We start from the raw sequence: 16,275 nt of genomic DNA, 5'->3' as shown, positions 1-16,275 counted from the left end.
CCCCGGGCAGCCCATTCCAATGTCTAATAACCCGCTGCCATTTTATTTGGTCTCTTTTCTCCCCACGGCCCCGGATTCTGACAGCGTCACCAGCTTCAAACCCCGCCGAGCCCCCACGCCACCCCCACCCCCTCCCCTCAGGTCACGGCCCGGCCGCGCAGCTCCCCCCACGCATGCGCGCACCGCCCGGCCCGGCCCGCCCGCTGTAAACAAACCGCGGGCGGCTCCGCGCAGGCGCAGCTCCGCCGCCGCAGCTGCGCACGGAGCGTCGGGCGGTCGGGGCCGGTCTGGGGGCGCTGCCGGGATGGACGAGGACGTGCTGACCACCCTGAAGATCCTCATCATCGGCGAGAGCGGCGTCGGCAAGTCCAGGTGAGGGGGCGCCCGCCAGCCTTCCACAGCCTCTCCTGGCCGGCCGGCTCCGGCCTAGGCCTCTTGTCGGACAATACTGCCTGGGCGCGGCCTGCGTCCCGCAGGGCCGGGCCCGCGGGGGGAGCTCCCTTCCCGGCCAGCTCTCCGGCGGGCGAGAGGTTCCCCCCCACCCTCTCCTCCTCCTCCTCTTTCTCCTCTTCCATCTCCTCCTTTTTCTCCTCTTCCTTCTCGTCCTCCGCGCTCCCGCAGCCGCCGGCCCCGAGCTGGTGTCTGCCAGGCTCAGCTGCCAGCCGAGGAAGCGGGACTTCTGTCGGGCTGCCCAGGGTCACCGGGCCGCCCTGTGCCCGGGGCAGCGTTGCGTCGTGGGGAGATAGGTGCCCTTGTACAGCTCCACAGCGCTTTGGGGTTAACGTCTAGTCCATAATACGTATATGCAGAGTCACAAGTGACCCAGCATTGGGTGTGTGAGGGGGAGCACGGGGACTCAGCATAGTAGTTCTAACACAGGTTTTTTTGCTAATTATAGGCTTTATCAAGTACATTAAAGTTGATTTCTTCCTCCCTGCTGTATTCATGGCTTTGGCGAAGCTGTAGATAGCAACGCTGAAGAGTTGGGATTTTATTTGTGTGGGGTTTTTTTTAACTTTTTTTTTTTGATAGTAACATATTTTGCAGGAGGGCGTCTGGGAATATACCACACCGGTAATTTTATATTTGATATTTTTGTGGCAATAATATATGTCCCCTGCCATGACCCCAAATTACATACAAGTTGCTAATTAGGGGAAAAAAAGACGCCTATATTTGTTAAAAATCTGTCAGTTACTCGTTTGAGTTAGCTACTGAATTGATAATTAGTACAATAGGCCCCTGGTGACAGACGTGACCTGAGCAAATTTCTTCTAGTTGATGTCACCTCACATATGACTGGCAATAGTGAAGAATTTTTCCTGGGGCAGATAAAACACACAGTGGTTTTATATACCTATTTGTATACATGTTTCTTTACTTCAGAAGGCTTGCTAAAAGAGGCATTATGTGGAAGAAATAAAAATGCTTTAAATGATAACAATGGAGCTATTCAGGTACAGGAACTTTATATTGAATTATTCCTAAATTTATGTCTCTTACCTGTTGATTGACTAGGAAAGGTCAGATGCTAAGCAGGTATTAGCAAGGTGGACTAAGTGGTTGGAGTCCTGACTTCTGAACAAATGCTGTCTTAAACATGGTCCCTGTGAGTGTGCTATGCTTTGTAGAAGATGATAGCTACATATGAAATAAAGGTAGAAGTTGGCTGGACTAGGCATGCAAGACTGGTGAGATGATGGTTTTATTCTAGTAGCAGTATAAGGGTTCCTTAATTTCTCTCTTCTGAATGAAACTAGTATTGGTTGTAACTAAAAATAGCTGCTCTTAAATAGCATCCTTATAGAACTATCTGAAAGTACTGGTAAAAACCTCTGTGCTGTGATTTTAAGAAAAATTATTATTATTTTAATTATTCTTTAATAAGTAAAGCTACCTTTTGGTTTTGGGCTTCTGGAGTAAGGTGATAAAAAAGGTTGGTCTGTGATTAACTTGGAGTTGTCACTCATTCTAATTGAAATAAAGGAATTTCAGTGGTCACTGTTTTTGTCAATGCAGGACTGTGTCCAAATGCTAAAATGCACTTGACTTCTAAATTCACATGCAAAAAGAGGAGAAAAGAACAGGGTGGTGGGGAAGACCAAAAAGTAAATAAGGCTTTGTTTTGTTTCTCCATCCTGGCAATGAGTAGAAGCCGTGGTCATAGCAAACAGCTGCCTACCACATGCACTTGCCACAGATGCATAAGACTGTTGATTTTAGGCACTGCATGTTCAGAATCTTTGTCTTTCACAGAAATATTTACATTTGACACCAGAGGCATTATGGGCACTTTTTAAGGGACCCTGCATTGCTATGGTGTGATGTGCTGTTTAATCTTAGTTGTAACTTTTTCTATTGGTAGCAAACACATTTATGATAATAGGGGAAATGTTGTGTGCATGAGTTGTTAATACAAAGAAATACAAAATCATAAAATGTTGGGGAGCTATTTCAACTCTTCAGCTTCTGTGTCTTTATTTCTCATGGGTGTTGTCCTTGCTGTTCCCCTGTGAGCCTTATTTCTGGGATGAAAAGCTGACTTGGAATTTATTTCTCAAGCTTTCAGAAATACTGTGTGAAGCAATATTGAAACAAAACAAAAAATACTACTTTTGTGCTGAATTCTGGGAGAAGAAAAATAGAATAAGGTTGAAGTAAAATGCTTTGCAAAGCAGATCACATGACTGTTCAGGCAACTGATTTGACAGCTTGCATGCTACTTTGTTTTCGAAGAGACATTCTTGGTAGTATGTGCAGAGGTAAGGGGTCAGGTAGCAGAGCATGTCTGCTCTATTCTTTCCATGATCTTTTCTTCTTTCTATAGAGTCTCTCCTACCAAAAAAAAAAAATCAGATGTGAGTTTATTTAGCTATGTGATCTGCTATTCCTTTCAGACTTGTAATTTATAGGCTTTCAGCAAGGTATGGGTATGCTGCAATAGTAGTATCTCTTTTTTCTCTTTTTTCCTTATCAGCCTTCTGCTGCGGTTCACAGATGATACATTTGACCCAGAACTTGCAGCAACAATTGGTAAGTATGTGCTGATACTGCCTTAGAAAAACTGAAAACATTTTTAGTGTGGTTTGTTCAGACTTGTCTAACATACAGTCCTGTAAGAACTACTACTCTCCTGCTGATTTATCTCTGCAAAATAACTGTCAGGTTTTTGACTAATAATATTGGTGTCCAGGCCTTGTGTCTATGTAATATGATACTTGGTAGCTATCTTCAGACTCTGTAGCAGGTAGTGTTAACTCTTCCAACTTCTAACAATACTACTGCCCTGGGCTCTGCCGGCATCTCCTTTTCCTTTGTAGAGGGGAAATTACAATGTGGCTTTTTTTTCTTCTGCTTAGCAATCAGTTCCTTGGCAGCTAGACTCCTGAGAAAAGTGGAAGAGAGCCAAGAATCTAGAGCTGCTGGGGAAATAGGCAGTGACGTGTCATTGCTGTGCTGGTATTATACCTACCAGCATGGGTCAGCTGTGCTGCGGGAGAGTGACCCAGAATGCAGGATACCCTAAGCGGATTGGTTCTCAAAGGATGCAGAATGGAAGTTTTAGGAGTGTGATGCAACTCTGTGCCTAAGTAATAACTGAAATTATGGAAAATAGAGATACTTTTTCACACCATCATTTTAGTTGCATTTTTTACTTTCTCTGTAGGAAGATTTCTGTCTAAGAGCTTATATAGAATTTTTTCTTTTGAGTTCAGCTGTTGGCAAGCAAAACCAGCTCTGTCTAATTTTTTAAGAATTAAATAAATTGAACTTTTTTTTCATTAACATTAATAAAATTCAGGAGTACTATTTCATATAAAGCACTGAGAAGCCAAGGGGAGGAATGTGGCCTATTTTTGTTCATTCCATTGCTTATAAAAAATGAAGTTGTGCAAGTAGCCGCACCTCAGTTCATGAGGGAGGATAGCGTGGAAGGAACCAGGAATGAAATAGATCAGGTGGTGAAGATGGCAATCTTGGATTCTAACATAATAGTTTTGGCACTGTATATACTTCAGGTCCTGTTACTTTCTTGATATGCCAACCATGTGAGCCAGCAGTTAGTGCAGAATAGTTACTTTGGCTTTCATGATGTTTTGGATAAAAGAGTAGCTCAGTCTCTGAGTGGGGATCTTTATCGTTTGGACGTTTTTTGTTTGTTTTTAATGGTGGAGTTTCTTTTTCTTTCCATTCTGCTGTTTGTATCTGTGTCAGAAACTGGCATCATTTGTGAAACTAAGGAAATATTTCCTGAAGTAATTCTTCTTCAGGTTTGTAAACATGCAAACCAGCATGTGTGGTAGCTAATCACTGATTGTTAAATAGCAACAGTTCAAGGTGTGTTCCTGGCAGGTCCTACCTACTCTGTTGCATTCCTGGTGTGGAAAAGAAGGAAGAGTGCTCAATGTAAGCATTACTTCAGATAGAGTTTGAGTTCTGAAATATACTAATCTGGAATGAATGTGATCATTTGGCAGGAAAAGTCAGTTTCTAGAGACTGAGCAAATGCTGGTGTAGATCACCCTGTTAGGCCCAACCAGTTGATGTTTGAGGTAATGCTGTGCAGTAGAGCTACTGTGACCCCAGCTGTGCAAGTCCTACAGCATGGTGTGTGGGGCTCCTAGGGGATAGCAGATCCATTTTTTTGTCAGCTTAACTGGAAGATGACAGAGTCTGGGTTCTTATTTGTTTTCTTGTTTTTCTTTTTAAACTACTATCCAGTGCCAATGCCACTTTTCTGGTGAATGTATTTCTAAGAAGCAAAAAGTTGGCTTTAAATTCAGGGCATGATTTGTGTAGGTAAAGCAGTTGGAATGAGTTCTTAGAGGTAACTATTCTGCTGCATGAAGACAGACCCTAGATGCCAATTTCAGGTACTTACAAGATGGTGAAATGTCAAAACACTTTGTGAGTCTTGGAGTTCTTTTTGTGCTAATTAAACTTACTATGTTGTCTTGAGAGTTGGGGGACAGAAGAGGTTTTAAAGCCTTTCCTGTTGAAACTGAAGAGTATGATGCTTTTTCAAAATGAATGGACTATAAATAATGTCTTCTTTCAATGTCATCTGCATACTGACTGCTGAACTGGCTAATGTGGCTATATATTTTTTTAATTTGGATTAGAAAGTGAGGAGAACTTTTTTTGGTTTGGTTTTCTTTAAGATATAGCAAGAACTGCATACAAACCCACAATACTGAGGAAAGCCCTGACATTAGTACAACTGGTCCCTTGTGATGACCTGTTGAGACATCTTAACCTTCATAGATTGCTCAGACCTCTTGGGTACAATTTAAAAGAAAACCTTAAATTATTTTTTCATGTGGGTTATTCTTCAGAACTTAGTAAAAATCCTGTGATATTCTTTGAAGAATAAGCTGCTTTTGGCAAATAGTTTAGCTTTAGTAGCTTCAGTTGGATTAAACATGTTGTATTTAACCTGGCAGATTACCTGTCCTTGTATTCTCTTGAGGCTGGCTTGTTTGTTGGGCTTCATCACATGGGTCTTACCAGACTACTTGTACCCCAGTACTTTCTGTTGTCCTTACTGCTCATGCTTGTCCTCACTTACTTGCTCTTTGTATGAGAGATTCTAGATAAGTGTTCAGTACAATCCCTATTTTGCAAATGAAGTGATGTATTGCACAGATCTGATGTCTCTTAACTTTATAACTTTCTTTGCATTTGGAGTCCTCAAACTCCTAAGCTGTCCAACTTTTCACTTACCTACAACACAAATACTACACTGTAGCTAATTATGCACTTCCTGTAAATACAGCATAGCATTACTGGCCTGAATGTGAGAGCAGTATCAGAGCTGCTTCTTGTAGATTGTAAGTCTGTAGTATGTTAGTGTGTAGTGCTGAGGCAGGAGGTGTTAACACACAGGAGTATGCTCTAGTAGTGCTGTCTTGTTTCTGGCTGCCATCCAAGGCATGGTGGAAAGCACTGTCAGCTTTCTGCTGTCAGGGGTAGACACATCACTTTTGCAAGGTCAGAACTGATACCTGTCACACAAACATGTCTCTATTTCACATTTGGTTTTAGGAAATGTAAGCACCCTGTTTGCTCAATTCGACAAGATTTTCTTGAACCCTAAGTTTTTTCTACTTGTCTTTCCTTATAGCAGATAGGCAACCAAAAACCTAAGTATTTAAAAGTTTTCTTTTTGTTAATTGGCTTTTATATGTGTTGAGCTTCTTTGTTTGTTAGAATTCTATTTGACTTGCCTCAATCACTTGAAAGGGTGGATTTTGGTGTGTTATTAGATCATTTTCATACTTTTCAACAGTCAGTTTAATGCGTGGGGTTCAGTTAGTATTTTAGTTTCTTATTTTACTTGCATTGGTCTTGCAAAATTTAAAGTGAATTTTAAACCACCAGGAGGGCTAACATAAGGGTGTATATTTCCATTAAATGAAAATTGCTGAACTGTGCAGGCACAAGATACTGAATCTGTTTACTGAATGGAAGGAGGATACTGTGGCTTCAGAATCATAAAATATGTTTGTCTTAAGGAAGAAACTTTCTTTCTTGAAATTATGTATTTTGACATGTTAAATATCCAATAGACTTGTGATATCTGCAGTTACAGGTTTTGGTACCAGACTAATGGATAAAAGAATGCACTGTGAACTGTTGGACATGCTGACCTAACTGCAGATGGGGATTTTTGGAGTTCAGGGGAAGAAACATGCAATTACAGTGGAAGAAAGAGATTCTGTTAGTCTGAAAGTTACTGCTGAGTGCTGAAAAGAGGACAGAACAGAATGTTCTCTAGGATTAAATTGAGTCAAATTGCTAGCATAGCAGTCTCCTGTGAACTAGGTAGCGTTCTAAGAACTGGTGTTTAAAATTAAGTTTATAACGACTGTTCTTTTCTGTGAACATAACTGTAGAATAAAATACCATTCTTGTGCATGGTATTGAGTATTGTATTACTGCTGAGCTAGGGACTAAGAGTCCTAGTACCTGAAAAAACTTCAGTTCTGTTCAGTTACTACAAAAGTTGATGTACTTTGGGAAAACTTCGCTTGAAAGAGAGTATGGGCTTCTTCCAGTGCAGAATGTTGTCTGAAAAACACCTGACACTTCAGGGAGCACTTCAGTGAGCTGAAGCTGTGAAACAGTGGATTAAAAATTGTATTTACCTTTTTTGAAACAAAGCTCTTTTAAAGTTCAGTGCAGCTGAAGTTTTCATCTGCTTATAATATGCAGTTTCTTAATCATCCTATATATCCTTTGTGACTTCAAGTTGAATGTATTTTGGCAGCTGTTTGTATTTGTTTGTAATCTGCATGAATTTGGGAATATAAGTGCAGTGCACTCATCCCAGGGCTCTGCTCATTTTGTATCAGAATGGTTTAATTCTTTTTCTGGTAGGGAGTCTGATGATTGACATTGTAATTCCAAGTACAAAAAGGTTACTGTTGCACTTGAAAGTTGTTCTTGTAGAATTATCAGCTTTCCATACTGCTACTTCATTTTAGAGCTGCTGCATCGTGAGAAGGGAAAGTCACTCCAAAATACTTGAAATTTCTAGGTAGTTACTTGCTATTAGTAACCTAAGGATTAAATTAAAGCATAATGCATCTTAACTCTGGTAAGCCTCTCAAACAGATGTGTGTCGGTATATACTTTAAATTTACAGTCACTAACATGTTGTTCTCTTGGCCTGAGTTTTGTGCACCTTGTTCTTTAGCAATTAATAGGCTGCTAGTTCCTGGGGGTGGAGGACACATGAAGGGGGGAGAATTGTTACGTGTTGGAGTAGATGACTGACCAGCAGAACCATTATCTTGTTGTCTGAAGAGTGTTTGTGAGTAAGAAATAGAAAGTTAATCCATTTGAATTACAAACTTGAAAATTTGTCCTTGAATACATGCTTTAATACAAGAGATACAGTATTTGACTTACTTCCATAAAATATTTTGAGTCAATGGCTTAAAAGGTCCTTAGGCTTTTGCAAAAGCATGTCAGCAAGAAAACCTTAGATTTTGAGCAAAGTTCAAGAATAGCTAATGGAACTTATTCTTCCTGCTCGTGTCAAAACTTGGGGGTTTTTTGGAGTTTGACTTTATTTTTTCCATTTCTCTTTATTGTCTTTTTCAAAGATAACTGTAATATGTTTGAAGAACTCAAATATTTTTCTTCCTCTAGGTGTGGACTTCAAGGTGAAAACTATTTCAGTTGATGGAAACAAGGCTAAACTGGCAATATGGGTAAGTCTCTCCTAAGTTCTTCATGTGTTACTTTGTTTTAGGACTAGCTAGGTTTTCTGTAATGTATAGTTTGTATAGAATCCTTTTCTGTTAGTGTGAAGGTGATTTGGAGAAGTGGAAGGTTAATACTGCAGCAGTGAACTGTGGGACAGCTGGCTGAGGGAGTAGTTCTGCTGCCTGTGAGCTTCTGCAGTACTAGTTGAAGATCTGGTTGGGAAAGAAGTAGAGAAAAGGAGGAACTAAATGGTATTAAATCAGTAGAAGGGCGTACTTCTTTACAAAATTTTGCCTCTAACGCTGAGGTTGTGTATTAATAGGTTAAGAATTACAGTTGTGTGCTCATCTGTTACTTCTTTAGACCTGTTTTTTGTCTAAACTTCATAGCCATCATACAGAGACTTTTATAGGCTCAATATCAGATTTATTTGTAGCAGAAGCATTTCAAAGAGAGAGGCAGTGTGTGTAATCAAAGCTTTAGTGTGTTCAACTTCTGCTGTAGTTAAAAGTAGAGCTTCCATTACAGCAAGTAAAGAAACAGTACTTCAAGCTTTTAAAAAATATTCTCCATTGTGTAAACCAGCCTCCACACTTCTGTGACTTGAAGCACATTTTTGAATAGTCAGACCCAGTTGTGTCTTCTTATACCAAGCAAGATTAAAACTGTTTCTCATATAAGTAAGATATCAGACCTTTGTTTCCTTGGGAAGTAGTAGTAGAACATGAAATGTGTATTGCAGTGTTTCTGTAGCTTGGAGGGTGCTTCATACCTCACTAACAAACAGGACTTATGTCTTAGTTACAATAGTAGTCATCAGTGAAATAAATGGGTTTGACAAAATGCAATAGCTTGACAGAAAATCAAGAATGCATACAGGAGAAAAACCAGACTGATAAAAAAAACCCCAAACTTATCATTCCTTGTTTTGCTCTTTCATTTTGGTAAACAGAAAGAAATAATCCTGAGTAAAACTGGAAAAGAAAAGCTTGTGAAAGTTCATCATGACACAAAACCAGATGTGTCATGTTGACTGAGTGGCTTGTAGAATGTTGAAGGTTAGTTTGCTTATCCAGGTTCTTTGTCAGGGAATCCACAGTGTTTCATGTGTCACTTCTAACCTGGGTAAATTAATAAAGTTGTTTAAATATTCTGTGCATAAAGCCTTCAATGAGTGTGCACTATAACTTAATCTCTGGCAAGAAAACAATGTTCTAATTTTGGTGGGTTTTGGGGCTTTTTTCAGAACTATTGACCTTTTAAATTTTAGGATGTAAACCCAACTTTGCTTAAAACCAGAGAAACCTCTGACTTATTCCTGCTTCAGCTGTGTTATAGCATGTTAGTCCATTTACCCAGATACCCAATCAAATTTAATTGGACCAAGTGATTGAAGTGAAGGAACTGGTTTTGTTGTCGTGGGCTGTGATGCTTGTTAGAAAATGTTAGTACTGCAGCTATGCTGCTTTCTTGCTGGTTGCTGCAATACTAGCTGCAGATCAAGTGTCTTAGCAGAAATGGCCATCTTACTGTTATGTAATCCAGTTACGTACTACGTCTAGTAGTTCAAAGGTATTTCCTGGGACAGACTACATAAAATCTCAAAGTTAATGTGTAGTAAAACAGCAGGGGATGGAATAAACTCAGCTAATCTGCTAGTGGAATATAGTTTAAATCTTACTCTGTATGTTCATCAGAAGTAGAATACCTGAAAGCTAAACTGCATTCTGCTCAAATTGTGAATAATGGAACTTTTTGAATGGCTTATTAGGATACTGCAGGTCAGGAGCGGTTCAGAACATTAACCCCCAGTTACTACAGAGGTGCACAAGGTGTTATCCTAGGTAAGTATATCTTTGCATGCTTGTTCAAATGTTTGTGGTTTTCTCATGCATTGGAGTTACACAAACTCATATAGCCTTTATATAGTATTTAAGTGATATTTAAAATCTTTGTATCTGTGTTGAACAACTCATATAAAAGCATCTTGGTGTCTCAACTTCTTTCTCATGTAGTCAATCTAACCAGCTTGAGAACCTCTGATTTTTGCATGAGAATAAAAGCTACTGCTATCTGAAAGGATAGCTTGGAACTGTTGTCCTTGTGGTGTCATGAATTTGTGTTTTATTTATTGCTTTTTATTTTTGCCTGTGCTTACTAAGTGCAGAGTAAAAAAAAAAATCTCCTCAGTGTAGTCTCTCTGTATCAGTATGATACAGCTTTTTCTTCTCCCCATTGTTTTTTTCCTAATGAAATTAATAATATAAACCATGTGGAATCTGGCTGAGGTTTTTTGCTATTTGTTTCCCAACTGATAGGATGTTACACAGTCAGAATCACTTAGAAAAGACCATCTGGACATGTAGAAAGCACCAATCTGTGTTTGAGAAACCCAGGCAAAACCCATATTTCAGCTTCATGGTGAAGTCTCATTTGTGCTTTTTTTTTTTTTTTTTTTTTTTTTTTTTTTTTTTTTGGTGTATGGAAGCATGTTTGCTAGGCACTGAGCTCTGAAGTTCTGCTTCTCCACTGCTAGGACTGAGGAGCTGACTAAAGCAAGGGCAGGGATGTCCATTTAATATTCTTGAAGTTGTTTCTGACTTAGAGCATCTTGCTAAGCTATTGTGTCTAGTTAAATTGTTTAATGTGGAATAACATGTGTCATGTGACCTCCTGGTAGGTTTCCCAAGTTGTGAGTTCCTGGTATAGGAGGGTGCTGTCAAAACATGTTGTATCAAGTCACTTAATTGCACTATACCTGCCACTTACTTACTGTTGAAAGCTGTAAACAATCACTGTTTGGGAGATAGAGAGTTCTGCTGTTGAGATTTGCTCTCCACTTTTATTCAATATCTCCTGACTATTTCTTTGTTACCTGTCTTCCAAAAAATAAGGTTGTTCATGCAAGCCAAGTTACAGATTTGATTTAAAGAAGCTGTTTATGCCTATCTGCACATGGGATGTGAAAACAAAGGAAAAAACCAATTTCATAGCTTCAGTACTGAAGGTCGTGCCATCCTGTTTGCATAGCTGCTGTGTAGTGATTTTAGGTATCCTACATGAGGGATCAGCTAGTGTAGAATTCCTTGGAGAATGATAGTCTCTAGTCTGTAAGCTAGGATATATCAGACAATATTAGTCTGAGAACTGTAGGTGACTGAAGCTTGGAGTTGTTCTGCATCAGTGATTTGAGCTGTGAGATGTCCTGCTTTCTTTCCAGTTGTTCGTACAGAAGGTAAATTTGAATCCTTAGAACTCCTTCAGTTTTCTGATTCAAAAAGCCATCATTTTTGCTACTTTTGTAATGTAAGCTGTAATTCTTGGAAAAATATTGTGAAATAATATCACTAATATCTTTCAGTTTATGATGTCACAAGAAGAGATACTTTTGTCAAGCTGGATAACTGGTTAAATGAATTGGAAACTTACTGCACAAGGAATGACATAGTGCAAATGTTAGTTGGAAACAAGATTGATAAGGTAAACCAAATTCAACTGTAGTAAGTAATCTGCTGGTGTATTTTGTTAATAAGGAATATTAATGCTTTGTTTTATTATAGGAAAACCGTGAAGTTGACAGAAACGAAGGCCTCAAATTTGCAAGAAAACATTCCATGTTGTTCATAGGTATGTTATAGATACTTGCAGAGATCTTTCTTGGTTTTTGTTACGTAAGGAAAAGTACCACTTCTGTAGGATTGAGAGTCTTTATGTATACAGTCCAATTAATTATATTTCTCACCTGTGCTGGGCACAAAGATAATGGGTATTCCTGTTTTTTAAATAGTGCCTGTCCAGACTCCTGTTCTAGCTGTGGTTGATTATCTAGAAATTCATAAGGATGAAGGGCAGAGTACAGGTTCTCCATAGTGTGATGAAACCTGTTTTGTGTTTGGGATTTTGTCTGATTTCTTTCCCCAGCTGACTTGCTAAATTAATAACAGAAGCAAAATGAAAGAGGGAAAACTGGTGCTAGTGGCCAGCCTTCAGTATAGCAAAATGGCTGGTACCTGAGAGAGATCTGTATTAGAACTGGGATGTAAAAACAGGTAGGTATATAATTAACTTATGAATGCTGGGTGGGATTGAATAATGACATAATTATGACTGGAGCAAATATATTGGTTTCATCTTGCTGCAAAATGAAATGGGTCTTGTAGGCAAAGCCATGTAATGCTAAATTAAAAAATGGGTGTTGAAGTGACTCTTTATGCATATGTTTATTATGTGTTTCACCTAAGGATCAGAAGGGATTATTTTACAGGATTTTTCCAGTAGCAAAGCAGTTCATTGATTTGTACTTATTCAGTCTTGTACTTAGACTTACATTCTTCTTCTCTGACTGAAGATTAAAATCTTTTTAGTGTCCTGCTATGTTTCTTTTTAGCCACAGCGTCAAATGTGGAAATAAAAGTTCAACATTGAGGCACAAGCTACTAAGTGCATGGGAGATGAAAACAAAAATGAAAATTAGACTATAAGTGTGCATATATGTGTGTGTGTATGTATATATATATATATGCATGCTACATATGCTAAGTATCTGCATGGCTGCGTAGATGAACAGGGCAAGCCCTTGTGAGGCTTGAACAATTTCTGATGGTGTCTGTTGTTCTCATAATGTAACCTGTAGGCAGATTTCTTAGTCCTGGTTAAAGTAAGGATCCCAAGTAAAATTACCTAGAATTCTGCAAATTGCAAAAGGAATGAGATTTGTTACTGCTTTTATCAGATGAGTTTTATCATGAAGACTGACCCAGAATCCTGCAGTATGGATCCTTGATTCATATGGTCTGTGGTACTGCAATTATGATTAATGTACAGAACTGAAATACAGAACAGCAAACAGGTTTTTCAGACAAGAATCCAAATTTTTCCTACTGGAGTGCTTTCCACAGGAAAATAAAGCTGAGCTGTAGCTGTCTCTGTATGTTCTGGTGAGGTTTGATTTGAAAGCTCTTTCATTAAAAATATTTTGAGGTGCTACCTGTGTTTTGACAAATCCCCATAGCTGCCAATTTTGGCACTGCTATGTTTTTAGGAATAGGTTGTAGAAGTTTTAAGTCTGTTGCAGGTACAAACTTAATTGAAAGAGAAATATTAAACAAGTTACCAGAAGTTATGCTAACACTTGACTTTTTGTGTCCCTTCTCCAGAGGCAAGTGCTAAAACATGTGATGGTGTGCAGTGTGCCTTTGAGGAACTTGTTGAAAAAATCATTCAGACTCCTGGACTGTGGGAAAGTGAAAGCCAAAACAGAGGTGTAAAGTTATCAAACAAGGAAGAAGGATATGGAGGAGGAGGAGCTTGTGGTGGATATTGTTCTATGTTATAAACTTTGGGAAGCTTATTCTTTGCATATTTAAACAGATAGTTACATCTTTCTGTACATAAAGTCATTAAATGCTATTTTTAGGGACCTTGCAGTTTGCACATATTTGTTTTGTATCATGGCCGTGAACACTTGTAGAAAAAAATGTTCTGCAGCTTTCCCAGTCTGAAAATGTTATGGTAAGCATGCCCAATTTGCAATCTTCAGGTTTTTATAAGTAGCATTAATAATGTGCAAGAACAAATGCACTAAAAATTTTACAACTGTATACATTAATTGTGTAACTATTCTAAACAAATCCATCTAACAAATACTGCATTGTCTGCTCTTTGTCTTATTTTTAAATTCTGTTGAAATTATAGAACTATATAGTGAGCACAGATCTTGGAAACAGTATGAGCTATAAATGTTACATTTCATCTCTTCTAGTAAATGCTTTTTTTTAAGGTATTAAAAGCAGCAGGATTATACAGTTCTTAGACAAATCTGCTAAAATTTTGTCTTTCAGCAGTGCAGTCTAAAACACAAATTGGCACAGGCCCTAGTTGGCATCAGCACTTTCTTGAAGAGATGCTTTGAAAGCTTCCTTTGCAAAGCTGGGAGACGCCATGTTTTCCTTTTAATCATCACTTCAGTTGATGGCTTAACTGGAGTTTTAATCCTGTGATATTTATATACTAAATTTGTGGTACTCTTGCACTCTAGGTTTTTATGATGGTCTACTCTTAGACTTGTTGCAGAAAGTCTTCATTATTGGCAAGGGGTCTGAGTGATGTCATTGTTCTTTCATTGTGAATCATTTTGCCACACTTCAGTATGGATTCCTAATTTTCTGAAATGTTTGTAATATAAGTTTATCTCAACTGTAGCTCACTGTGACTGTGAGATCTCTTATCACGTCTGCTTTGTGCAGCTACTTATTCAGAAATAAAACCTCTGTCACAAACACTAAATGGGAAGCTATAGGGCTTCTTGATCTCTGTATGAAAAAATACTATTGCAATGAGTATTCACTTGAATTTACTGTATCAAAGCCAATGGTTTGTTTCAGAAGACTTGTATAGACTTAAATAAATTTTTTTCCACAGTATTCAACTTTTTTTAACTTGTTTCTATTGCAGAGTTCTATATTTTCTAGCACAGGTGGTTAAACAAGGTCATTTCTCACGTACAAATTGTTTCTAAAGGACAAGACAAAGATGCTATGCAGGATTTTTAAATAATCACTGTAGTGCAGTCAGTAAATGAACTATTAGGCGGTTTCTTGTAGATATAGTGAATGACAGCATCTTTATTACTGCAAGGTTTTGTCTATATGTCAGCATATGATCTGTGTTTTGCAGCAGATCTTGGCTGCTTCTGTTAAAATACGTTTTCTTCTTCACATGGAAACTTTGTTTTCTATTCTGTTTTATACTTGATAGAAAACTACCAAAATTTGAAGGCTTAACCATGCAAGTTGTTTTTTCTAAATATTGTATCTAGTATTGTTAATGTAGTAGGATAATTTAAATATGTAAATGTTATTAATATTAAACATACATATTAAACATGCATAAACATTATATTAAAATCTTAGATTTGCATTACTGTTGCATGTAGAGTATGTGGGCTGAGCTAATCGTGTTTGTTAGCATTGAGGTCACAGGATTTTGGCTTTTGTAGCCTCACAGTAGAGGAAAGTTGTAGGTGAATTAAAACGGAACAACTTAATTTTGTCAGCAGTAGTTGGCAAATATGATAATGCTGGCAGATGCTTGTAATTTATTTCCATATTTGTTTCCCCCCCTAGTTTGGGTGCATCCCTATGCTTAGAAACTTTTGGTTTCTCACAGTAGGTCCTTTTATCACAGGACCTGGATTCATCTTTTATTCTGCCTTTGCCAGATCTGACAGCTTTTGTCAGAGGGAGGGAATGGCAGGGCGCTCTGAATAGTGGGTATTGTCCTGTGAAAGAATTAAGTAATTTATTCCTTACTGCACTGCAAAATATTTCTGGGAGAGAAGTTTTCTGAAACAGCATAATGAGTGAGACTGAAAGCAGTTAGAGAGGTGGTTTTCTTTAAGTAGATGTTTTCTAATTGACTTGCAACTAGCTTTTCTGTCTTCATCTTTTAAGCATGTTTAGTTATGTCTCTGAGGAATGTTTTTCCTAGAGTGTCACTTCTTTTCATAATTTCTCTGTCAAGAAGCCCTACCCTGGAAGGCTGGGTTCTTGCACTTCCAGTATTTGTTAAAAAAATTTAGCAACAGTTACTGTGCTACATGTTTTAATTCTTTCTCTTGCCTTTTTTTTTATGTGGGTGTGGGTTGTGGAGCTGCCATCTTTTAAATAAATCTGTTCCTATGCTTCCCAAGTTTTTCCCCCTTTGTAGGTCAGGTTATCTTTAAGTGCACATACACTTGTATTACAACTACTGCAGTGGATCTGAAAGTACTATGAGCTGTACCATAAGCTCTGCTCCAAACTGATGTGGGTCTATTTGTGGAATAGTGGGTCTATTGCATTCAGAGAAGTCTGTGCAAGAGGTCCTTTGGCCTACCTCAGTAGGCAGCAGAGGGATAATGGAGAGAGCTGTTTGGTCTTTGTCAAGTAATGAGAATGAGTCCATGTCTATGTCAGGGAGTCTTATACACTAATGCACTAAACCACAGTGAGGTAACTAAAATCTTCTGTGATTGTGAAAGGCAGTTAAAATTAAAGTTGCTTCCAGGTCATTTACTCTAGT

General features: G+C 38.4%; 1 protein-coding gene across 1 annotated transcript; it reads left to right on the top strand.

Annotated features, from left to right (window-relative positions):
- The first annotated feature begins 216 nt into the window (after nt 1-216).
- On the top strand, nt 217-14,636 carry RAB18 (RAB18, member RAS oncogene family). Its single transcript, XM_059841195.1, has 7 exons — nt 217-372; nt 2,978-3,033; nt 8,158-8,219; nt 9,986-10,058; nt 11,576-11,694; nt 11,775-11,841; nt 13,371-14,636. The coding sequence occupies exons 1-7, from the start codon at nt 305-307 to the stop codon at nt 13,547-13,549; spliced, it is 624 nt and encodes a 207-aa protein (XP_059697178.1). The 5' UTR covers nt 217-304; the 3' UTR covers nt 13,550-14,636.
- The last annotated feature ends 1,639 nt before the right edge of the window (nt 14,637-16,275 follow it).

Source organism: Haemorhous mexicanus, chromosome 1 (genome assembly GCF_027477595.1).
Source record: "Haemorhous mexicanus isolate bHaeMex1 chromosome 1, bHaeMex1.pri, whole genome shotgun sequence".
Lineage (NCBI taxonomy): Eukaryota > Metazoa > Chordata > Aves > Passeriformes > Fringillidae > Haemorhous > Haemorhous mexicanus.
The sequence above is the reverse complement of the archived record's forward strand: the minus strand, read 5'-3'. Positions and strand labels throughout refer to the sequence as shown.